The following is a 25,924-nucleotide window of genomic DNA, read 5'->3' as shown; positions in this document are numbered from 1 at the left end:
CGAACCGCAATCGTGTAGTTCGAAGGCCCGCACTCAATCCAGAGCTACACCAGCCAGGGCCCTGCACTGCGTTTTGAAGAAAATCCCAAACAGCCTGATTGCTTTTAAAGATATTTTATCAAATTAAGTCCTGCTGGTTGGAAAGCCATTTTTGTCTCTCTCTGGTGATTTCAGGTGTCTGCACCCTGACCTGAACGTGGCTCCCAGAGAGTGAGTTTGGCTTGGCAGTCCCATCTGCCAGGGAGTGTCCCTGTCATCTCATTTATGTCCAATGTCCTTGCTACTTAATGTTGTCCATCAGAGAGACTTTGGGTTAATTCTGCTAGTTTTTCTGGATTCCCGGGCATTATATGGAGTCATGCCAATTACACAGCAAACTCCTCATCTTTCCACACGCCTCCTCAGGTCTTACTACAATGCTCTGAAAATGGGAAGTGATTAGCAGTATTTGTAGACAACTTAAAATGTAAAGTTTGCTTAGCAATTTAGATACACAGGTGGGTGGCTCATAAGAAAACATTACCCCTTTCTGCCCCTGACGCCTGAAGGAAGACAACAACCGATGATTGTGTATTTTGTTTAATACTTGCATTGTTTCTATAGCGCAATTATAGCAATCTTTAAATTTACTTTTCATTACAAATATTTGTCAAGTTTTGTTTCAGAAACATTTTTCCTACTCTCTTGCACATGCACCCAGACACACTACAAAAAACTCATTCATAACACAGTAAGGGCAAACGTTATTCATGTAAACATCTTTCATTAATTTCCCATAATTTAAAAAAAACCATAGAATTATAGATATTGAATAAGGCTCATAGATTTAGTTCAAATTCCACAGAAGACCAGTCAAAGATGCTCATTAACTATGCTGGGGTTAACTTTAGGTTGCAATAAATGCTGAAAGCATACCCCTGGCTTCCGATCCACACACACACCTCACAACCTCGTAAATGCGTTTCACAATAAAAAGAGAATGTAGAAAACCCAGGAGGAAAAAGCTGTTGAAGTAGGGAGCTCAGAACCACGAACCCAATTTCTACTATGATAAGCAGGCATTACGTAGTCCCTGTATTTCCCAATACGTGAATCAAGATGAATTATAGTAACCCAAAATGTAACCAAGTCAATACGTTAAGATACATTGGCAGGTGTGTACATATTGCTAGTATACACAGTGAAATTTGTCATAAAAGTGATCATTCCATTATATCCAGGACCAAAGCTGAAAAGGAAAACCCCCACTCAAGTTGGAAATCATTATAAAGGAATATTTCAGTAACCTAAGAGTTGGGAGACTTGGGAGGTATGTCCTAGGGATGTGATTGGTCTTGGGACTGAAGTCCCAGACAGAGGAAGCGAGGACCGACGTTACCCGAGGGCGTCTCTCTCTGGTCAGAAGTTCGGTGCCTTCGTGCATAGTCTCCCAGAGCTGAGACAGGAAACGTACTGTGCTGAGAAACGGGCCCCTTGCCAGCTGCACCCTCCTCCTTCCTCTCTGCGAGGGGGAGATCAGGAAGCAGGGACTGCTGGCAAAACCGTGAAGTCCCGCCCCGGGGTCTGAGCCCCAACTCCACTGAGGGCAGCCTCCCTGACGTGTGTGACTAGGCAGTAAGGGTGGCGGTTGGTGGTGGCCAGGAAACCCGGTTCTGAGGTTCGCGTGGCCACGTCTGGCTTCTGATTCTGCTGCCCTGCAAAGAAATTGTGCTCTGGATAAATGCACCAGTGTCTAATGCCTTGAACCCACCCGCAGGCCCCGCAAGGCCCCGAGTGATGTCACTAAAAGGTGGACACACCTCCACGAGCACCTGACTTACACCAGGAAACGGCTGAGGCACTGGGGAAACCTACAAGCTCTCTCCACACGCAACGACACGTGGACGTTGCCTTGGGGCAGAGTTATCTGTAGGCTTTTGATTTGTAAAAATCAAAATTGATCTGCATTGTATCTCAATAGACTCAGGTAATTCTCACCAAAAATTTTGCAATTTGTTTAAACAGCACTGGAATAATTCAACTTCATTTAAATATATTCATTCTACCATGAAAATATTTCATACAAACATCTATTTACATACAAACACATTAAAATTTGTGAAAAGGGTTCCCACCTCTGTGGTTGTATGGCTTGAAATTGTTTCATTGCTTTGAATATGTATGCACACATTTGGCAAAATAAAACCATTACAATTTAGAATTTTTTTTTTTTTAAAAAGTGACACCGAGGCTTCAGTTCCTGAAGGGAAGGATCAAAGAAAAAATACCAATCTGTCAGGGGACCTCAAGCAGATGTAGATTTAATATATTTTTGTGAACCTTTGATCTGTGGCAAATACACATCACAATGATCAGTCTTGCAACGTAGTTTTGCTTGTTTTCCTAAAACAAAAGATGTCTGGATTCTAAATCACTACTCTTAAGACAGAAACTTGAGGCAACTGTTTTCAAACAAAGCAAAACAGGAAACTATTCCTTCTTGGAAGATCCTAAATGCATTTTGCAGTTGAGTGACTTAGAATTTTTTATGTGAAAGGAAAGTCACTCCAGTGCCACCTACTGTGTCACTGAGAAGACAGCCTTTAAATTTACTGCTCACAGTCACTGAGATTTTAAGTTACAATTGAATGTGGTAAATGGTTACCCTTGGCCTTCACCTTGGCCTTTTCAGATTGTTGGTGATAAGGAAATACTTTTTCAAGTGTGAAGAACCTCCTGGGGCACAGTAAGTTTAACCGGGGCCCAGGCAGGTTCCAAGAGGTCTCAAGAAATGAATTTCCTCCTTATTTTCTCAGGTAGACCAGGCAGGAAGCAGGTTAACACAAGAATAGGTCCTACAAAACTCAAGTGTTCCTCGCCTGTTGCTTTTTAATTTCATCTTTCCTTTGCATCGGAAATTCAGCTTCTGTAGTAGCTTTTGTTATTCCATCCCAAAGTCCATCTGGGGACATAACTCCTACGGATTAGTTCCTATTCCTAACATAAGAGATTAACTATTTCACCATAGAAAAGCTGCCAAGGATACAGGCCCGGTCATGGAGTTTGGCTGAGATCGCTCTGAGTGCATCCCTTGGAGACCCATGGCGTCCTGCGCACCCCCAGGCGCCGGCCGGTTTTGGAGAGAGCAAAAGTGGTTTCTTTATTCCCCACCACATGGAATCGTCTACATTTTTGTTGTGATCCAGAGGGATGCAAAGAGTTGGCAGAAGAGTACACCCTGAGGCTTTCCCTTCAACTTTGGCTCAAACAGGAACAATCCCTTCCTTACTCACCAGTTACTCCTTAGTGGACATCCACCGCTCGACTTATTTCCCTACCTACGGATCACTGAATCTCAAGCCCCCTCTGATTCTACCCCCTGACAAAGTCTTACATTTGTGAGTGTGAGTGTGTGTGTGTGTGTGTGTGTGTGTGGCAGGGGAGAGCAGGAGCCACCGGGCCAGACATGACACAGAGGAAATGGAGAGAGGACCCCACAGCCAGAAAGACAGAGAGGGCCCGGGGGGTGGGGGGGGGCTCTCCTAGCTGGAGAGACCAGCAAGGGAGGACCTTAGAATGCGCAGGAGAGAGAGGAACAGAGAGGAAGAGACCAGCCAGGGTGTTGTTTTCCAGACACCTAGCCCTTGTCACAGACAAGAGGGAAGGAGGGAGCAGAGCACAGAAGAAGGAAGAGCCAGAAGGCACCAGGCAGAGGGGAGGGAGGGAGAGAGAGACGCCCTGCTCAGGAGCGCTTCCTCTGATGTGTCTGAAGGTGAACGCACTGCTGGGTTTTAAACTTGGAGTGTTATCATCCAGTATGCAATGGATTAGTTGGTTAATTACTACTTACAACTCTTTGAGATCCCTTTTATCGAAGAAAGAAAGAAAGAAAGAAAGAAAGAAAGAAGAAAGAAAGAAAGGGAAGAAAGAAAAGGAAGAAGAAAGAAAGAAAAATTCCATCTGAATGGGATAATTAGAATAACCCATTAGGACAGAAATTATACCCACTACAGTCTCAACCAGAGCGAGACAGGCCTCAGAAATGAAATCTTTCAGAGTGTGGCTGCCCAGAGGTGTGACCTGGCTGTCCGGTCCCTGACCTCCCTCCCAAGTTGACTCCACTACTCAGCCCACGGGGGTCCATCAAAACCGTCTTTCTCTCTCTAACAGCCTCTCACCTTGGGACCCATTTGACTCAAAGCACTAATCAGAATACCCGCCCCAAGACTGCCCATCAGTCACAGTTTCCAGAACGGTCTCTTTCTACAGAATAGAAGCGATCCTATCCTGCTGGCTTTTCATCTAAAAATTCTTTCTGGTCCTTTGTGGGAGATCTTTCCGGCAGCCCCAATAAGCTCTTGTATGAGTGAACCTTCAGCTTATCTCCAAGAAACCCAGCCACCTCGCTGCTCTGGCCCTGCTGGGGAGGGGAGCTCCCGCAAGCCTGGCCTTGCCAAAAAAGGGAAGAGAGGCTTCTGCCACCATCTGGAGGGCTGAGACCTGTGCCCAGGGGCTGCGCAAACTGAAGGCTGTGAGCAGCCCCATGCCAAGCACTTCTAAGAGCAACGTGAAACTGATAAGAACTATCAAACTCCCACCTGCCCTTTTCGTTACTCAAACCCCTCCCAGTAAGCCTTCCCTACTCAGCCAGAGCTCTTTACGGGCCACAGCTTGGAAAGCTTTAGCTTTCAGGACCAAACTGGCTCAGGTGACAGGTGCCACCGTTGACACCTGCAGGTCAGAGTCACTTTGCTTGCCAGACCTCCTGCTGCCTTCCTAAGGCATCTAGAACCTAGAATGGACATAGCTGTGGCATGTGGTGAGGGCACTTCCAAACCCCCTAGACTCTCAGAATTCATTCAGAGCAACCCCAGGTATGTTACATACCTAATGAGCTAAACTAAAAACAGGGATTTTCCTCCTTATTTCTGCAGCTGTGCTTACACACAGCTTGGAAAAAGGCTGAAATGCTATTGATATGGCTGCTTTTAAACTAGACAGGTGTTATTCTTAATTCACAATGCTCTGAAGCAGATAAGTACTTGGAAATTACACGGATGAAGAGTTTTAGCATTCAGGTTTGATTTTACCTAGTGATCAGGATGTCTCTCGTAATAGTAGTGATTAAAAAAACCACACAACTCGTGAATTCTGTGTCAGAATTCAAGTTTGCTCTTGGACCTCTGAATCTGGTGCACTGCGCCACAAGCCAGGCTGCTGTGTGTTATGTACATTTGATGTGTATGCACAAATTAAAGGATTACTAGCACTACTGAAGATATTGCAAAGTTGCCACAGTTACTGCTTAGAAATACTAATTCCCCTCTTTTCTTTCTTAAAATATATATTACAACTCTTCCATAACTTAATGCAAACAAAGTAAACTGTTTCTTCTCATATCTTAATGCAAAGATATCTTTGTTTGCATGCGAGAGTAATAATGCTATAATAATACCCCGGCTCTAGGAGCCAGGTCTTTATAGTAGGACATAATAACAAAACAATGATGCAGAAAGAGCCAGAGAGACCTACATACTGGCGCTGACACAAACTCCATTTGGAGGTTTGCTCTTGAAAGACGTGTCTAAGATAGAGAACAGGACCGAGGGGTGAAATGACTCAAAAAGTGGGCTTCTGTTTGCTAGGGAAAAAAAAACAAAGCCATTCTATTGCAAGATACAGATCAAAGGTTAAAAGGCAAATTGTACTACATTTAGAGAATAAAAATGTAGCAATGCTCTATCCTCCATATGGCCCACCGGCAGGTATGCTAACAATACACTTCCCATTGGCCATAGGAAAAAACATCACGGAAAAACCACTGACTGAAAATGACTGAAAAACCTCCTTTCCCCTTTTCAGTCTGATCATTTGGCATCTCTGAACAGGGTCCAGACTTGGACTTGAACCACCCAAGAACGTCATGCTGTGTCAAGTGCTCGGCCATCCCTCTCTGCAGGGCGCTGCTGCAAGGCTAGCTAGTTTCAAGTCTGGTATGAGCGATAGAGTCAAACCTAGTTAGTGTGCGAGAGAGTCGCGGGCGCAGAGTGAGAGGAGGGGATGTCACACCATGAGCAGTTCCTGGTTGTCCCGTCGTCATCGGATAAACGGAGTGCATAGATCCGAGTTTCTGTTCCGGGTCTCCGGAGCCCAGAGCCGGGCCCTTCACTTCTGCTGGGCGGCCTGGAAGGCCTTCAGCTCCACCTGGTACCACTCGGGGGCTTCAGGCCCACTCTTCCCCGGGGGGCTGTGGTCATAGCCATAGGCCACGGTGAGCTCCTCGTCGGCCTCCACAGCTCGGAGAGTGCGGATGCACTTGATGGACCCAAAGCGGGGGTGGACAAACCTAGGTATCAAGATGTACCTGGTCATTCCCAGGCAGGTTAGAAGCAAAGGCCGGGGCATGGGGAGCTGATGGGGAAGTCACTCCTCGGCCCCCCGTCCCGCCCCCGCCCCTGCTCCCCCTTCCCCCCCCTCCTCTGACACCACGGGTGCATCCTCGGGGTGTGGTCCCCTCATCAGCTTCACCCCAGAGGTGCTCAAAGGGGACTCTCCGCCCCACCCAGACCTACTGGATTGGCACCTACGTTTGGATGACACCCCCAGGAGATTCACAGCCACATTAAAGTTTCAAAAGCGTGACTCTGTCTTCCTTTTCCAGCACATTCGGTACGCTTTATTTATAAACCAACAATCAGGGTCAAAACCCAAAATCTGCCCTCAACGAGAAATTGAATCCAGTGCAGCCTGCCCGCATTTCAGCTCATCCGACCACCCAGCTGGGCCTGAGCAGCGAGGGTCGGGGGAGGGGGGACTGCAGCAGAGCGCTCTGGAGTTGTAAGAAAGCCCTGCAGACTCCCCAAAGCAAAAGACTCGGTATTCTGCCCTCTGCAGATAGAGGGCGTATTCTTTTTTAGCAAAAACATGGATGGATGAGGATTTCTGTCCAAGAGGGAAGTCCAGGCCTCCTGTGGACCTGCTTTAACATTTCCCTGTGGAGCCTCCTGTGAAGGAAGCGACCTCCCCTCCTGTCCCAAGGCCTCGCAGAGGCGTGGCTCTTGCTCTGTGGCACTCCTCTGCCCAAGGCTCCCAAGAAGGCCACCTGCCCTGCTCTCTTCAGGAGGACAGGAAATACTGAAGTCATGGACTCCCCCAGCAGCTGGTGAAACCCAAAATGCGCATATGTGAGGCGTGGCCAAAAAGAAATAGGCTTGTTTTATATGCACCTGGTCAGAAAAGTGTCATGCACTTAAGGTCACACTTTCAACCAAAGGCATTGAGACATCGGAGAAGGTCCCAGAACTAAAGTGTGATTGGCACCTGGGGCATGACAGTGAGTCCTCGGCTGGCTCCCTCTATCAGGGGTGGGAAAGTAATGAGTCTGTGGCTTAGGGGCATCTTCTGTGTGGGGTTAAAAGGAACAATGTCAACCTCATTCGAGGGGGCAGCTGTGGCCATCCAACCCAGGGGTTGTGTCAGGGTGGCCACAGCACCCTGAGTTGGGGTCGGACGGCTTTACTGCACGTCCTGGTTGCACACGTGAAGACCTCCTCCCCCTGGAAAGCTCCGCTCGCGTCTCTGAATCCCATCGTCCTTATCGAAAAATCCATGCTAGTGAGTCTCATCTAACAGGAGTGGCTGTCGTGGCAAAACAGGGCCACGTGCACCTCACAGAGTGCCTGACACAAAGCGAGGACTCAGCTGATACTAGTTACTATGGTGAGAGTGTGCACGTGTGCGAGAGTGCATATGTGTGAGAGTGCATGCACATGTGTGAGTGTGCACATGTGAGTGCATGCACATGTGTGAGAGTGCACGTGTGCGAGAGTGTGTGCACGTGTGTGCGGGTGTGCATGTGTGTGAGAGTGTGCACGTGACAGCACGTGCATGTGCATGGAATTCTCAGGGCCAGAGATTCAGGAATTCCTTATTAAAATCACAACTCTTTCTCTCGAATGAAAGTATTTCATTAAAACAAATACTCCTGAAACGGAGCTCTAGTTAATCTTCTGGAGCACTGAAAAAATCCCGTGAGAAGTCTGTGACTTCTCTTCATTTTCTTGCTCCTTGTTATTTTCAGAGAGTGGGAAATGGACAGACTCAAAAGAAGGAACTCGACTTCAGGTGCTGGTTCCTCAAGGCAGCACTAAAACATGACAGTGAGAACACGAACGCCTTTCCCGTCTGTAACCGAGCGCGGGAGAGAGGCAGCGGCGGGTGCTGGGAGCACTGCTCACCATCCTGCAGGGGAGGCCGCAGTGCCCCGCGACCCAGAGTAAGTGTACAGGGAATGTCAGCAGCCCCCTGCAGCGGCCCGTCTCCCCGTGTTACCTGCGCTCACAGCTACAGAAGTGGTGCCTGACTGTCCACCTGCACCCTGTACCCAGCTGCAGTGAAAACGGCTTCTGGAGGCATCGTGTGGTTGGTGTGGGGTGTGCGGCTCGATGATTTTAGAAACACACGAATGCGGTGAGTCGGTATCTGAATTTTATATTTGGTTGTCCTTCACAGAGTCTCCCCACTGCCCCAAACAACTAACTGGGCTTGAAAAAACAGCCCTGAAGAGTGCGGGGACTTGATTTTGCACAAACAGCTCCTTCTCTTGTCTCCTGTTCCTACTTCTTTTTGGTGGGAGAGATCATGTCCTCACAGTGAAATCACAAAGCTGATGTAAGACAGGCACTGAAGTAGCTTTTATTATCACTGTTACCACTGCTTGAAAGGGTTGTCGTTAAGCTGTGTGCAGCTTGGAAGATGCTTCAGCCTAATTCGCACTGGCCACGAAAGCCTCGGAGTTAATAAGAGTGTCAGTTTCGTTTCACGACACGTGTCCTTTGCCATTTCTACCTGCCTTTTAAGCAGAAGTTGGAGCTTCAGTGCTTGCTGCCGACTGCCAAGGAGAGCGAGTCACTGCCAGAACCATTTTTAAGCCTCCTCAGGGATGCAATAAGGGACAGTCAAATCCTGGCAATTTTCTGACAGATTAAATGTGCACGATGGGATCGCACTTATGTTAACAAGCTGGAGGGCGGAGGGACTGTGAGCCACAGCTGAGCAGGGGAGGGTGCCGCAGCGGCTCGGGCTCCCAGGGAGAGCTGGCATTCTCGGGCTGAGCAAAGCACAGCTGTGGCGAAAGTACACACAGTCCCAACAGTCCCCTTTAAGGAATTTAAGTCAGAGAGGCTTGATTTGGGGAAGAGAACATTAAGGGGGCCCATGAAAACTACTAAAATATTTGTAGGGCGACTATGTGGAGAGATGGACATACTGCACCAGAAAGAAAGGGCCAAGGGCTGGATGTTCCGGGGAAACCCACGTGGGCTCAATACAAAGAACAGTCCGAGAGCCCAGGCGCTAATTCCAGAATACCTATTTGCTGGCCCAGGCAGCCACCTCTGCGGATAACAGTAAGCCCCCCATCAACAGAGGTTTCCAAGAAGAGGTCCAGCAAGCAGTGGGAAGAGGAGACTTAAACTCCAAGAGGAAGGTAGGGTTATTTGATTTAAAAACATAACAGATGTGTTGAGATACAATTCACATCATCATAACATTCACCCATTTGGTGTACAACGCAGTCGTTCTCAGTGCTGCAACCCTCACCACTGACAAATTTTCAAACCTTTCATCACCCTCACACCCCATATCCAGTTGCCATGGACCCCCCTTCTCCCCAGCACCCCCAGCTCCACTGACCTGCACTGTCTCTAGGAATTTGGCTATACTGGACAATTCATGGTCTTTTGTGACTGGCTTCTGCCACCTGGCATAATGTTTTCAAGGCTCATCCACACGGTGGCATTCGTCAATACTCCTTCCTCTTTACCGTCAGATAATAGGGATTCTTTGATTTTGTAGGCCTTCCACGACCCTGAGACCACACGCCCTACGCTTCGGGTTTTTTCCTCCTTCCTTTCACGTTGTAGAAGCCTTCCCTACTCTCCTATAGGCAGAGTCATTTCAATTTTCACTATTATTTCACATAGCACTATCCTTAATTTTCCAGAATGAGACAATGGATAGGCCAAAAACCTACATTAAGACAGCAACCACTAAGTATAGTATTTCGATAGCATGCCTGCTCTTCAAAGTACTTTCTATTTCTTAACCCGCCAAGGCCACCGAGTGGGGTCGTTTGGAACCTGAGTTTCCAGTCATAGCCGTGAGGCCCTGGGCAGGGGGCCCTTGGATATTCAGAGGAAGCAGCCACCTCTGGGGCAGGAGGAGAGGGTCACCTCTTACATGCTTCCCCGTCATAGGACCCGCCCAACAGCCCAGTGTCACACTTACATGTCGTAGAGACAGTTTGGAGTGAAGGAGTGGTTCGCCTTGTGTCCCAAGGAAGCACAGTACTTGGACACGCGGTTGTAGGGCTCAGGCACGTCGATGACCGTTTCCTCGTCAAGGGAGAGGGTGTTCCCATTCAGGGCCCAGTCCCTGCTGTCAACCTGCAAGAGACAGGACAGCGAGCATCAGAAAGGACCTTTCTCCCCAAAGCTCAGAGGACATCAGGGACGTGAGCCCAGGGACTGAGCACCACCAACACAAGAAGAGCCCAGGCCTCCTCCGCTGACGATGGTGCAAAGGCACAGGCGCCCGTCACCCTCGGGCTCAGCTCATCAGTTCTTGATTTTTTTCCTTATCTCATACGAAAAAAGGATTAAAAGTCCCTTAAAAAGACAAACAAAAAAATGTAACCAGATGCCTGGAAGTTGTTTATTTCTTCACTGCATGCTGAAACCTGTTACCTCAACAGCCTGCTGGCGTTAAACTCCATTTTTTACACATCCGTTTGTTTTTTTAAGTAGCCCAAACAAAGCGGAGTTTCAGCCATTTACAACCTAGTCTCAAGAGGACACCTCGCCCTTCACCTGCTAGAAGTGGGTGAGATAAACCCAGGACCACAGAGACCCCAGGTGGCCACTGTCCTTTGGAGCTCTCCGGCCCAGACCCCTACTCACTGTGTTCCACGTCACACGGACGTGGGCACTTACTCTGATCCCCCGCTTTCCCAGGAGTTCCCACCCCCTTCCCATCTCGGATGGTGGCTCCCGCGCTGGAAATGGTGCATTCTGGGAGGACATCTCTCACTCAGCTTTGTCCACACCCTACCCAAAGCTTGCTGGGTGCTGCTGCCTCTCATGCTGAAATCTTTCTCTTTGATCATCCCCCCAACCCTTGAACCCCTACAGTGAGGAAGAGGAGGCAAAACAAACATAAGGGAGGACATCAAATGGAACCAGAAATAAAAGGAAGGCACACCTGTGCTCCAGGTTAAGTCCCACACCTGTTACAGGTGGGCAATCAGCGTGGCTGGCCCCGAGTCACAGATCAGCAGCGCTTTCCCACATACAACAGGCCTCACTGTCCGTGGGACCACCAGCCGCCTTCCCTGCTCCCCTCCAGCCCCAGGATATGCTGGTGCCAACAGAGCAGACTTTGGACCAAACAGGATCACATTTTCATACAAAACTCTTGGCTCTCAGAGGTATACCATCTCTCTTACCTCAATTACAATTAAGCTGTTACTTGTCTCTGATATTCGTTCAAGATATATTTACTGAGTGCCTACTGTATGCCAGGCACCATTCTCAGCAGGGATACAGCAGGGGTGAAAGGGGAAAAATCTTTATGGATCTTAATATTGCAGACCTGCCATGTGACACGAATAGATGGCACTTGGTACCGTTTATGTTACGGTGCCATCAGATGTGTATTCTTCTTATCTTCCCATCAGAAGCTAAGTTTCATGCGGTCGAGGAGGGCACCTCATTCATGTATACAGTACCGCCTACTGAGTGTCCTCACAGAGTGAGATTCCGCTCTGTGAAACGCTGCGTGGACTCTGTGAGTTACCGTATTGCTGACCTTGGGCCAAGTGCTTGGCCTTTCTGGGCTTGTTTCTTGTCTGTAAAATGTTTGAATAAGTAAATTATCAGTCACTACCCTGCACCATGTTTCGTATGCTGCATTTCTGGGACTTTCAGGGCTGCCCGTACAGAGCTCCGGCCGTCCCAGGGGACACCCCGGACACTGAGCACCAGGCCACAGCTCAGGCTGCGTGCAGCTCAGGGTGCGTGACTGCTTAGATGAGCAATAACTGGATCACTGCAGGGCATTTCCCTAATCGTTCCATAACGATAAGAGAAAAAGTGAAGACATGCATGGGGGTGTGAGCGTAAGTCCCGCGTGTTTATTCCAAGTCAGACCAGGATGGAGCGTCCAAGCTGCACCAAGACCCTCGAGCGTTTCTGACACTTCAGGATGCTAACTGCGCAGTGAAGAAGAAAGAACAGAGAACATCCAACCTAGGACACACCTCAAAGACTGTGTCTTAAAGGCAAGAGGTGATTTAACTCTAAGTTTTTATTTTCAAATTTGTCAGGCGGGGGGTGGCAATGGAACCCTTCCTGGCCAGGCGTGGGCGACTGTACGGCCTTTGCACAAACAGAAGGGAGTCTTCTCACGAAGTGCCCAGGATCAGAGATTAGATACCGAGAGTCCAACTGCATCTGTTTTTCACACACTGGGCACAGTCCCTACAAAGCCATCACTGCCTCATCGATGGCACCATCCCACTTTCTGTAACATAGTTGTGGCACTTGAAAAACCATTTTAAGGCTCAAAATGAAAAAGACTTTTCTATAATTAAAAAAATATTTCATGGCTCAAAATAAGGAGGAAAACACCTGCTGTATCAGAAAGTTTGTGTTCCCCCTCCCCCCAAATCGTACATTGAAACCTAATCCCCAATGTGGTGTTAAGAGGTGACTAGGTCAGGAGGGAACAGCCCTCGTGAATGGGATTAGTGCCCGTATGAAAGAGGCCACAGGGGGCCACGTCCTCCCTCCTGCCATGGGAGGTTACAGAGAAGGCCATCTGTGAACCAGGAAGCAGGCTCTCAGCAGACACTGAACATGCTCACACCTTGATCTTGGACTTTTGAGTCTCCAGAACTCTGAGAAATAAAGGTGTGTTGTTCATAAGCCACCCAGTCTTGTGGTATTGTTCGCTACTGCAGTCCGAAGACTGCTATCAGACATATCCAATCAACTTCACCAAAAAAGTCTGTCTGTCTGTTCCTTTATACTTCCAGTGAATACTGACAGAAGGGGACCAAGGAGAAGATTGAGGGTGTTTGAAACAGAGCCTTTAGCCAATCAGGTTGATTTTCCTCTTAGGCCCCACTCACCTCTTGGTGTGTAATCCGGACTCCATTATAAAAAGACATAACAGTGTTAGGTCCCACTGCGACTTTTGAAAACAGTCCTTCTCCAGCACTGGAAATGAGAGATTCCGCGACATAAACCCTACAGAACAAAAAGAGTCGAATCACAATTGTTTAAGTTTGCTGTGTCTTTGATGTGCTCCTTACATCAACCACCAAAATATCATACAGCTACTGACCCCAAAATGTCAGTTCACAATAATCCAGTGAGGAAGGAAGGAAGGAAGGAAGGAAGGAAGGAAGGAAGGAAGGAAGGAAGGAAGGAAGGTTAAATCACAATATTTGGCATTGGAAAGTGAAGAACTGGCATTTAAGTCTCTTTTAAGAGTGGCATTTAAAACTCGTTCTCTAATAAGAGGGTGATTGTGATATATTCATAAAGCAACTCAGTTCATATATTCATTCATATATCAATTCAACTTGATATAAAGTTTTAAAACGTTTGAATATTCTTAAATAATGTCAATTTTCACTGTCTTCCTGGACAAATAAAACATTTTCCGAAATTAATTAAAGCTATACTCCAGTTTGTTGGCACCAAATAGGGACTTTTAATCAGCTACAGGATAATGTTTTACATGGAAGAATGACAAACGGTCAATAAGCACTTTCCCAAAAAAGGAGTTTGTAACGCGTCTGCTCACTATGACCTGAGGGCCCAGTCTGGCTGCTGCCCCTTTTTGTAAATAAAGTTTTATTGGAACACGGCCACATCTATTTGTCTGTGGCGGCTTTCACATTATAAAAGCAGAGCTCACTAGTTGCAACAGAGACCCACAAAGCCTAAAATATTTCCTACATGGCCTTTTACAAAAAAACTTTGCCCACCACTTGTTTGATAAGGAAAGAGACCTCATGAACTGGATGGAGCAAGAGAGTGCGTGTCCCACCAACGACTGTTTCAGTCTCTGGGCACTGAGATGTCACGGCTGGTGGGACTTTTGTTACATGGATCTGATGCCTATTTTGCGGATTAGCAGACTGAATTATTGCTTCCAACCCCTTACTCCCTTCCTGTCATAGAATTACACCTCCTGCCGCCTTGCCATGTGACCCTGTGGTGCTTCTTCAGAGCGGGCGGTGGACACGTCCCCGCCTGGCTGACTTTGGGCTTGGCCGTCAGGTTTGCTGCCAATAGGAACGAGGGTGGAAGGGACTGCATGCCGGGTCTCAGGCACCAAGGAGCATGGCAGGTTTCTGCCAGCCTCCTCCAGGGTTCCCATTCGTCTCCTCAAGAAGGAGGGGGAGGCTGGTCCTTCAGCTTGAGTCTTGGGATGAAGAAAAGGGGAACAGACCTGAACCCAACTTGAAACCTGGAGCCTAACTCAGTCCAGCTGAGCTACGTGAGTCAAGGGTGGCTGAACCTCGGCCAGCTCCAGAACCACAAGCGTAAAGGGAGAGGTTTGCATTTGTCAGCCGCTGACCATCTGGATATCATTAGGCAGAGTCGTCACAATGGCAGTGACGTCACAATGACAAGAAAGACTGATACATTCCATAATGTACTGTTGTGTTTTGGGGCTAGCCAGGGACCAAACCCCACCCTTGGTAAATGGGCCAGAGCCTCATGTCAAGAAAGAGGCCATTCATTCCTTGTGATATTTGGGGTCAGCTCTGTCAGTTAAACCAGGGAAAAGGCCTGCTTCTGAGATGGGCACAGAAGGGAAATTGAATGGAGCCACGCTTTCTAAGCCAGGTTTACAGAAAGTGAAGCCAAGAGAAAACCACCTGCAGGTGGCGCTCTGACTCACCAAGAAGCCAGTTGCTAGGGAGTAAGAACGCCAAATAGCACCAGAAGCCATACCAAGAGCTCCGAGTTTAGGTAAGATAGGAAATGGAGCTGGAGGGACCTCACACTCTGGGAGTGAGTTTCTAGAATGAGACACTTGTCATTCTTGGGCTGGAATGTTTTTCTGCTTCTTCAAGTGTCTTTGTTTTCCTCCTGCTGTGCCTTAGCGAAGAAATTGTCTAGTCTTCCAGACCCTCTCAGCTGGGCTGGGTAGAAAAGAAATCTGGTACCTGGCAAACTAGAGCTTTAAGGAGTGCAGAATGCTCCTCTAGAGGCCAGCATGCAGTCGCAGCACAAAGTGTGACACCAGAGTCCCGAGGGAGGGGACTCCTGGGCAGGGCATGGCTGGCTCCCTGGCCGGGCCACTTCTCTAGGACCGACATGTGGCTGCTCTGTGCTTTATGAGCGGGTCAACTCTCTTACAGGGACAGATTTTATATGCAGATAAAAACAGTCTTCCTTGGAATAGATGAACATTTTTTTTTTCTGGTCATGAACTCAGCCTGAGCAGAGAGCCACAGAGGACCACAGGCTGCCACCACTAAGATTATTTAACCTCACGCACAGTGCCATGTAAACCACGAGGAAAAAAAATACCTCTCTGATTCATAGGGATCTGGAAGGAGAGCATCGGTGGAAATGCAAGACGAAGTGGACTTGTCGAAGTGGAACACCGAACCTGAGAAGCAAACAAAAATCTCAGTAGGGGAAAGCACTGAAAACATTTCTCTCTATCCATGGGGCTGGAAGGAGTTAAATAACAAAAAGTGTTATTCAACTGGTACCAACTAGAATGAAATTCTCCAGTATAAATGGGCAGTTTGTAGATTTGCTCCTGAGTTTTTAGATTCAGGTGTTAATGAACAGCCATTACAGGGATCTCTTAAAATGCTATTTTTTCTTTCAAAATTTCTTTATTCAAATAGTTTAAGCAATGCTTGTGTAATTAGATATTTTAATTGAGAAAATGCTTTGTCATGAAATGTTGAAGTCTGTCTGGTCAGATTGGATTGGAGAATGGTTTTAAAATTTTCTTGTGGTTTTCTTCATACTAGACACAGTCTGTGGATTCCAGCCCCCCTGCCACCCACCGCCACCCCTGGCAATTGTCTCCTTCACTAAAAATAAACGTTGGGCTTTACCAGAGTTAAGGAGAACAGAACTACTGTTGACGAAGCATTTACAAAGTCATCCTATTTCTCTTAAAGTGGTTCAGAAGCCAATTAGTAATTTATTCCAGAACGTACAGCCTCAGAACTAACAACCGTCCTAGAATTAACACTGGGTCCCTGCAAAGAACGAGCCTCAGAGGACCCTCCCAGGGCGCAGTGAGGACACACGACACTCCAAAGGCTAATGAGTAGAGAAACAAGTGTTGGAACTGGAGGGCTTCCTCCTGCAAAGTCAATTATTTTAGGCAATAAGGCATCACAAATAATTCCATTAAGCAATTCCTTCGTGACTCCCAATGGTTGCCAGACCCTCTGTTGTGTTTTTTTAATACAATCAAAACCCAAATTAATGTCTCAAACAAAAAGATAGAAAACAACCCAGTGAGTCAGTGTCTTAACTAGGAAACAGATCCCTTGAGTACTGCAAGGAGAGAGAATTGGATTTAGGGACCAGAAACATAGAGGATGGATGGGCCGACAAGCCAGGCAGGGCAGGGCAGGGCAGAGCCCAGAGATTGCCAAGAGCAGGAACCATAATCCTAAGACAGAGGGTCAAAGGCAGGGCTGGGTTCCTGAAACTCTAGAGGTGATGTTCCTGGAGCTCTAAGAGCTGGGGTCCCAGAACCTCTAGAGTTGCCATTCCTGGGGCTCGAGAGCTAGGGGCAGCCCTGGGAAGCTGGAACCGTGGGGATCTCCCTGGAGTCAGGAGGCAGGCCACTGCCCGAGGCACTGCTGGACAGAGAGGGCTTCTCCTTGCTCCCTTCCTTCTTATGTCTCGGGCCAGTGCCTCTCTGTGGCCAAACCCAGAGGCACAGGAGCCTGGGAAAGGATGAGGCAGGTGTCTGAGAGCACACATCTGCGAGCCTGCCGGTAATGGACCAGCACGCATGCCATTAAAGGAAGCTAATTCAAAAAAGAGGTGGGGAGAAAACCCTTTTTAGGAACTCTTCTATTGTGCAGGAATCCTTCTGTGAACTTGCATCTCCTGGCCTTAGACGGACACTTTCGTCCCGAATGTTCTAAGTGCCAAGCCCAGGCACAGCACTGGGTTAGGAGCTTTGCAGACGCCAGCAGGGGTAACAGTGCTTCCTGCTTTCAAGGAGTTGACGGCACCTTTTCCAGTGCTTGCAGCCTGATGCTCCAGGCAAACCAAAGGCACCTATCCTGTCCCTCCTTCCCTCAACTTATACGAGGACCTCTGACTAGAAGGCATTCATTCATGTGACAAACATTAATTCCAAAAGGTGTGCCAAGTCTTAAAGCTGGAACAGGAACTGGCCAGGGACAGAAATTCCTGTGTGCAGAGGGGAAATGATGGAGAGAAGAAATTCCAGCCAGATGCACAAGGAGGAAATCTGCAGGAAGAAAGTGGCGACCCAGCATCAAGTGTGGTTATAGAGGCATAAAGAGAAAGGGTGGAGTGGTCAGGTCGGGGGAGAGGTCAAAGAGGAGAGGTCGTGGGGGTGGCAGGTCTGGAGTGCGTCAGGTGAGAAATCTGCGTTCTGTTCTCCTACTCCTCCCTCAAGCACGAGGCCAGAGGCCACAGGCCCTTCTAAGCTGTGATAACTCAGCTAATCAGCAGTTCAATAAATGTCACCAAAGGAGACAGTGGGGGAGGAACAGAAGCAGCAGAACATGAGAGATCTGTGCCTGGCTTCTTCTGAGTCACCCCTGAAGGAGCCACAGTCCCTGACCCTCCTGAGACCCGACTCGTGCAATGGTTGGTCGTTTAAAGAGCTGAGGCCTGCCAGGACTTGCGGACACGCCCTACCCTGGCCTATTTTTTTTCCCCCTTAAGTTAGTTTGAGGAGGGTGTTTGTTATTGCAACCAGGATTTCCAAGAAAAACCATCATTCCCCGGAGAACTATCACTTTCACTTCCCCAAATCTGTTTTTTACTAAGACCAAGAAGAGTGTAGTAACAACAACTTTCATTATGGTGTGTCATGGTAGGTGCCCAAATCTGTATTGTATAATGGAGAAATAGGTTCTGAAAAGATAAATGAAAATATCCTGCCCAAGAATGTAATACAGTAAATGTTGGAGCCAAAACTCCAATTAGGTGATTTTCCCCCCCATGGTCATTATTTACTCTTTTATAAAATGTTAAATTTATTGAGATAATATTAGTTAATACCATTATGTAAGTTTTAGATAACTTTATAATAGAACATCTGTATTATTAAGCTGTAGACCTGTCCACCACCCAAAGTCTAGACTCCTCCAGTCACCATATAGTTGACCCTCTTCACAAATAAGGTGAGGCTTAAGTCCGAGGATCTTGCCACTAAAAATGCTGCCACTTCTGAGGTTTTATTTTTTTAAATATTTTATTTATTTATTTTTAGAGGAGGGAAGGGAGGAAGAAAGAGAGGGAGAGAAACATCACTGTGTGGTTGCCTCTCATGCACCCCTCACTGGGGACCTGGCCTGTAACCCAGGCATGTGCCCTGACTGGGAATCGAACCAATGGCCCTTTGTTTGGCAGATGGGTGGTCAACCCACTGAGCCACCCCAGCCAGGGCCACTTCTGAGGTTTTAAAATTGGTATCACCAGTTGGGATCCTCTAGCCCAAGTCCCCTCAGGAGTCTTCTTTCAGAACCAAATGTGAAGAGCACAGATATTACAGTCTGAAGTTCAAAGATTGCTGTTTCATTTAAACATTTTTTGATTTTGGAATAATTTTAAATTTGCAGAGAAGCTGCAGAGACAGTACAGTGAGTTCCCAATGCCCCTCACTGTTTCTCCTAATGTTGGTTTTTTATGTCTCATGGTACATTCGTCAGAACTGAAAAACCAGCAGGGCTACATTGCTATTAACTAAACTTCAGCCTTTATTCAGATTTGACTGGTTTTCCCACTGACGTCCCTTTCTGTTCCAAGATCCAATCCAAAACCCTGCATTGCAATTAGATGGCCTTAATTTTTAACTTAAAACAAAGACCAAAAAAAAAAAAAATGACACATTTAAAACAACCCAAGTTGGACCTAAGTGCAAAATGCTAGATTTTCTATTTTTGGACAGCATCCCTTTGGAGAGTCTTTACAGATTATAAATAGCTAAAGATTATTTAGGCCTATTTATGCCTACACTTATTATCTGTTCTGCTTTTTTTTCTCTTATAACTTAACTTGGAAACACCGCATCATAGTGGCCCAGGCAAAGAAGTGAACTTTGACAAGTAAACCCTAACAACCCGCTTTGGAATTAGAGCGGCCCATTGGAAGGCCCCCAACTCACTTCCAGGCAGCAGCTCGAAGTGAGGCCTGCCCTCCTCCGTGGACGTCAGCATGGCGGGTTTCCCTTCTAGCATCTCTCCGTCGATGAATTTCCCGTACAGGGCCGTCCTCTGGTCCGGGTACACGTAGGCGATCTTCTCGCCGGTCATCTCCCCATCCTCATTGACTTCTCCTACAAGGCTGCCTCCATCCTGACGGGAGAAACCAAAATCCAGAAACACTATAGACAGGGTTTATCTACATGCACGCGTCTCAAGAAATTCCTCGCGTGCACCCTCCCATTCTAAAACAGCACTGATGTGGATCGGGACCGTTGAAGGACTCGGAGCTCTTCAGACAAGTGAGGACAACCTGGCGCCTGGCCCCGCCTCCAGCCGCACTGGAACGGACTGCCAGAGGTTGCACGCCGAGCGTGCCTGGGGGCACAGCGCCCGAGACCGAGTCCAGGACGCTGAGTCGCACGGTAGGATCCCGGACAAGTTACTGATACCTGATCTTGGTTTGGTATCTAAGAAGCAGATAAGTCCTAGTGCTCAGGGTAGTTACCAACAGTGAAAGGCGGTGGAACTAAGTGTTCCTTTGGGCCAGGAGCAAAGGTGATGAGGGTTTCTGGGGAGGCAGGCTTCCCTGCTGTCTGCACAGCCTCACTCAACGTGGACTTTTGGATTTCTGGTCAGTTAAGAACATCTTTACTTCAAATGCACTTAATTCGGTACCCATGAGTATGAAGAGTTGGCTGCATTTTCTAAGAGATCAACTAAAGGACTGTATCTGGATACAGCCTCTCTGAGAATCCCATACCATCACTTTGGAGTCGAAAGAAAAAGTGAAAAAAGATCAACAAGATTGCACTTGCAACGCCACCATGTGCTTTCTCCCACTTTCCCCTGCGTACTGCTCCCTCTGGCCTGCTTTCCGGAGAGCAGCCAGCTGGGCGTCCTCGCTAAGGGTCATTAATCTCTTCTAAGGGTCATTCGCTGCTTTAGGGCCGAGGCTGTCCTAGAGTTCTGTGTCCTGGGAAGTGCCAGGGACACAGTAGGTGACCCATAAATCCTCTTGTGAGTTGAGCTGGGACACCAAAAAATAATCTAATGAATAATCAAAAACAATCTAATCTTAAGGTACAAGAGATGGCCGGCCTTCCTTCCTCCCTTCCTCTTTTTCTTTTGCCATGCATAAGGGCCTTATGGTGTAACTTTGAAATGTGGGTTCGCTATAACAACAGTAATGCCAGGACATCTTCTAAAAGCTTGGTTATACCTCCAGCTCAGAGGCTCTGGGAGCAGCTGCCCACAGCCAGTGATGTAGGGTGACTCCTGAGTGACCCCCAGGCTGCTCTGAGAGCCAGCAGGCATATGAAACACCAGGTACCTGGTGTGTGCAGTTCCCTGAAGCCTACTTGTTCTTTGGAGGAAAAAAAGAAGGTTATAAATTAGAAAATGAATCACAGCACTTGCATGGAAAGAAAAACACTTGGAAATGTTTTTCACAGATAGAAAGTACATTAGGGATATATTACTGCTTCTCCCCGTCCCGAGTTAATTCTTAATAGCCCAGCATATCAGGGATGATCCTCTTTGCAAAATCGGCCTTCAGGCTTTCAGTGATTAACTGGGCTGAAGGGTGTGAGCGTGTTCTGCTTCTCACGTGCTGGAGGGAAGACAAGCTGTCGTCATTACTGCTTATTCTGCCCTTCTAGGGTCTCACGTTTTTTTCTCTTAAATGCTTTAAGCTTCTGGTTTGGGGGGGGGGGCAAGTGCATTTATTTGTCTGTCTGGAGGGATAAAGCAGAGATTCTTCTTTTCTTCCCAAAAGACGTTATGAATTTTTAATTAAAAACTCTGTAATTTTTTTAACCCGTTCCAAGGTAAAATTGTGAAAGAAGGAAAGTCCTTGGAGTGAGCTGATAAATACTGCAGGGAGAATCACTCTTCTTCCCTCCCTTCATTCTTGCTTGAGCCCCAGGCCACAAACCTTCCTTGTCCGCCTCGTGCCTCATCTGCGGGTGTTGGGGAAGCTGCTGCAGCTTCCTCTCCTCTGCTCCCCACTGACACCCGAGTCGCTGCTGGGTGAGGGGTTAATGGGATCAAGCTGTGGCCCCTGTGTGTCCTGCTTGCATTTTTGTCCCCCACCCCCACCCCGGCCCTAGGGCTGGAACTGGCAGCCCGAAGGCACACCTGTTCCCTCTCCACTCCTACCCTCACCTTGGGCAAGTGCCCCGAGCAGGCCCTGCTTTCCCAGGGGAGACCGACAGCTTCCTAGCTGCTCTGTCTGCAGCTGATCCATGTGTGCAGTGCAGAGGGCCAGGCAGAAGCCCACACCACATCTGCAACCCACACTGCGACCCCTGACAGCTCTGCCTATTTCTGAGTTCATTCAGAGGCCAAAGCCGAGGGGCGGGCTCAGCCCCCTTCCCTGCCAGCAGACACCAGAGATAAAGCAAGTTGTTGCCAACCACGTGACTTTTTGGAAGCGTGTGGCTCCCCAGTGCTCCCTTCCTAAGGCAGAGTCTTCTCTTGGCATTTAATAAGATGATAAGGCTAAAAGCTCAAATGTAGCTGCACATTTAGATTTCAGACTGCAGCTACATTGAGTTGGGTGGACCCATTCACACATTGCATCTTGGATCTCCTCTAGGCACTGCAACTGATCACAGTGACAAGCAAAGGGGCCGGTCGTGGGAGAATCTGCTAATCCACGTCCTGCATCTTTCCTATACCATCCTCACGCAGGGAGTTCCGCCGGCCCTGAATTCAAGAGTCATTGTCAAATCAGCAAGATGCGCACTCTGCCTATTCAGGCAGCCGGGAAATGTTAGTCTCTCTGAACTACTTAGGGCCTCCACCACTTCCTTTTTTCTGCTACTTCTAGGCAGTATGAAAGGACTTCTGATCTATTCTAGAGCATACCAAGGACATGTGTAAATGCTTCAGTAGTTATTTTTAAAATGTTTTACAACATTCTTTTCTTATGGCCTGTTCCTGGAGTCTAACGCATCTTTTAAGAACAATAATGTGCAGCCCTAGCTGGTGTGGCTCAGCGGATGGAGTGCTGACCTGAGAACCAAAGGATCATTGGTTCAATTCCCAGTCAGGGCACATGCCTGGGTTGCAGGCAGGTTTCTGGTTGGGGGTGCCCAGTCAACTGGGTGATGTATCTCTCACACACTGATGTTTCTCTCCCTCTCTTTCTCCCTCCCTTCCCCTCTCTCTGAAAAATAAATAAAATCTTAAAATAAAAGGAACAACAATATGTAAATAGATTTGGCTGGGAGTACTTTTCTTATTATGTATGTAATAAATGCTTGTTTTTATTAATACTTTGTAATCATAAGAAGATAGGGTTCAAAGTAAGAAAAAAATGTACTTTCATCGAAGCTCTGGATGTAATAAAATATTAGATAAAACATTTTCTAAGGCTATTTTTAGGAACTTTCTGGAAGTTCACTAACAACAGATATTTGAAATGCAAACAAAAATTAGAGCATTAATTCCCAACCATGGGATTTTGCCACATCTTTTTGCTCTAGTAAACTCCAGAATATCATAACATGTTATCAAATACTCAAAGGCACGTTACTTTTCATCACCTTAATTTAAGCAATACAAGCCATAAAGCACCTAAGAATGTAAAGGAATACGGTCATAAAATCAAGTAACTACAGGGTAGTACGTCCAAAAAGATGGGGCATTGCTGGATGAAATTAAAGACAACAATGAAATATTGCACCGTCTCTTTCTATACTATAGCAAAAGAAATGTTGTAGAAAATAATATATTTTCTGTCTTCCTTAGTGGTACAGTGTAAGCAGTTTGCCGCAACTTGCTTGAATCACGATTCATCATGATTTTCTGGAGCGAGGCTGAGAAGGGATTCACAAGCGGGTGGAAGGGCCAGCAAGCTAAGTCAGCAGTGACAGGTCGTGGCTCCCACACTCTCGGCTTCCGCTGCTGTGACTCCCGAGTTTCACAGCTTCGCATGGCCTTATACAGAGAGTACAGCCGACCCTTTACCGGGAAGAGCCAAAGCATTGCCTTAAAACATGCCACCTCCCCGCAAAACAGGCAGTCGCGAGCTTACTGGGTAGTAGATTCGGCACACTCCGTGCCGGATGTTATCCTTATATTGCCCCTTGAAGATCAGTCTCCCGTCCGTGTCGTACTCCTGCGCCGGCCCATTGAGCTCTCCGTCCACGTAGGTGCCCTGGAGAACGCCCCCGTCCTCATAGGTGTAGACGCCCTGGCCCTGCAGGGCATCGTCCACGTAGTAGCCCTCCAGGGTGCTGGGGGAGAAGGGAGAACAGAAGGAATCGTCAGCCCCCGGCTCAGGTCTCCAAAAAGAAAGGATCACAACTGAGAACCACCAGCCTGCGGTCAGTGCATCCTCCTGGATACTGCTGGATGGCTAGAAAAAAACACTGTGAAGGGTTGGGGACAGAGCGGGAGAGTGCGTCCCAAATCTCCTGGTTTCCATGGACCCGTTTTCTCTGCGGGAGGAAGTAGAGAAGAAAGCAGCCCTGGGTGCAAAGTGAGACCAGATGTCATCTGAGTACGTTTCCAAGACCGTTGCCGACCCCCAGTGGGCAGTAGGGATTCTTCTGTGGCCCTGCCCATAGTTAAGCCCCTCAGGCCTGACTTCCCTCCAGAGTGGTCCCGAAGCCACTGGCAGACTCAATGTCTTTCAGGAGGGTTGTAGACAGTGGTCTCCAAGAATACCACTGTGGCTGAGAATGTGTAGATGTGCACCTGTTCGTTTGAAATCATTAATGCATTGTTTCTCGATGACAGCCATAAATGGGTACCCAATCAAGAGAACCCCCTTTGGTCACTTTGGAAGCTACAGAGAAGTTTATTTAAGTGTGTGTGTGAGCACACGCAGGGGCATGGAAAATAGGGGTCAAGTAAGGAAAACCGCAGGTGAACCCTGGCCAGTATTGCTAGCGCCTGATCATGTCTGAGACCCCCGGTCCGAGAACAAAAGGATGCTCAGAATGGTCTCGCCTCAGAATGGTCTCGCCTCGCAGGGATTTTACAAGCACCTCCCCGTCTCTCTCTCCTCCTAAGGCACTTGCAGAATTTCAGTAACACGTTTTCAGTGTTAGCTTCACAAAGGCCAGTATGCCATGAAACTAACTTCACCAAAATCTCCCTTCACGGGCTGAAATTTGCAATAAGGGGGGGAGACCAACTCAGATTATTTTTTGAGTTTAGAATGTGAGATGTTTAGCAACAAAGACAGTTTGATTGTTTTAACATGCACAGATAGCATTCATTCATTAAATCAGCTAACAAACATCGACAGGGTGCCTTCCGAGTAAAGAGTAAAAAGCGTGCTGTGAGGTTCCAGAGTGCCCAGTGCAGTGTATACTGGCGACAGGTGGGACGCAGGGGGACCTTGAGGACTGAGGTGGCTGCACCTGACTGTGTCTGGTAAAGCCTTGTCTCGCTTTAACAAGTGACAGAATGATCTGTAATTATTAACTGAAAAGCACAGTCCAAATAAGGCTAGCCTCTGATTACATTGTAATTACACCATTTGTCGACTCCCAAGGAGATAAATAGTTCTCTTTCAGTTTTGTTTGTACTATGAATGACAAATGGGCTTATTTTAAAGTGCACTTTAGCAGAACCCTTGCATAAATCATCAAAATTCTAAATCAGCGAGGCTGGAATTAATGAGATTTGACTGCCATTAGACTCCCACAATTAAAAAAAAAAACCCTGGTGAAGGATAACTAATCAAGAGGCACAATGATGCAATAACTATTGCAAAAAACTATTTCATCCTCTACATTTTTAGGATTGTTGGAGAAAATAGTTACATCTGAATTTCAGAAAACAGCAGACAATTTTTTTGGGATACGTAGGCCCCAAATATTGCATGGGACATCGTGACACTAAAATATTTTTGTTGTTGATCTGAAATGCCATTTTCCCTGGGTGCCCTGGATTTTTATTGGCTAACCCTGGCAACCAGATGGACTGGATTCTTAGCAGTGTTCAGAACTGAATTGTGTGTTGGGTGAAATTGGTCTGTCAATATTTCCCAGGTTTCTGATCAGCTGTGCAAGGCAGGGGGGTCTTGTGAATCTGTTAGACAATAGTATGGACTTAGACATGGTCTCCCTTGCCCACACCCAGCAGCTTAATGAAGCCCATCCTTATTAGTCTCATAAGACCAAGAATAAACTGCCATTTCCTCTTAGCCCAACTGATATAAGACACCCAAGTGCAGATTCCTGAGGCCTTGGAGAGCAAAACTTTACTGTATTATTTTCAGCCCCTGCCCAAGGAAACAGCTTTGCTTCCTGGGTGAATATATGTACGGTGGCTTGGATGGCATCTGGAGACAAAAGGGGGGGTGCGTGTCTCCACACGGGGTCCCCTGGAGCAGGAAAGACGATGTGGCTCTGAAATCCCGTCATGCAGGAAATAAAAGAAAAGCTTCTCAGTCTGGTGTTGGAGGAGCTAACCCCTCTTTCCAGCGCTTTCCTCCTCCAAAGAGGTTGGCAAGCCAGG

The 25,924-nt window shown here is 47.4% G+C and overlaps 1 protein-coding gene across 1 annotated transcript in view; it reads right to left on the bottom strand.

The window, feature by feature from the left end:
• Positions 1-563: 563 nt before the first annotated feature.
• SETD7 (SET domain containing 7, histone lysine methyltransferase) overlaps positions 564-25,924 on the bottom strand; it is a 41,073-nt gene continuing 15,712 nt past the window's right edge. The window contains exons 3-8 of the mRNA XM_037058495.1: positions 23,487-23,688; positions 19,408-19,597; positions 15,591-15,672; positions 13,169-13,286; positions 10,267-10,424; positions 564-6,325 (exon numbers count right to left, since the gene is read on the bottom strand). Coding sequence (XP_036914390.1) covers positions 6,145-6,325; positions 10,267-10,424; positions 13,169-13,286; positions 15,591-15,672; positions 19,408-19,597; positions 23,487-23,688 — 931 coding nt within the window. The 3' untranslated portion in view covers positions 564-6,144. The remainder of the gene's footprint in view (positions 6,326-10,266; positions 10,425-13,168; positions 13,287-15,590; positions 15,673-19,407; positions 19,598-23,486; positions 23,689-25,924) is intronic.

The sequence above is a fragment of the Sturnira hondurensis genome, unplaced genomic scaffold, assembly GCF_014824575.4.
Source record: "Sturnira hondurensis isolate 20B ecotype Veracruz unplaced genomic scaffold, ASM1482457v3 Scaffold0010128, whole genome shotgun sequence".
NCBI lineage: Eukaryota > Metazoa > Chordata > Mammalia > Chiroptera > Phyllostomidae > Sturnira > Sturnira hondurensis.
Note: the sequence above shows the minus strand (reverse complement) of the source record. Positions and strands in the feature narration are given on the sequence as shown.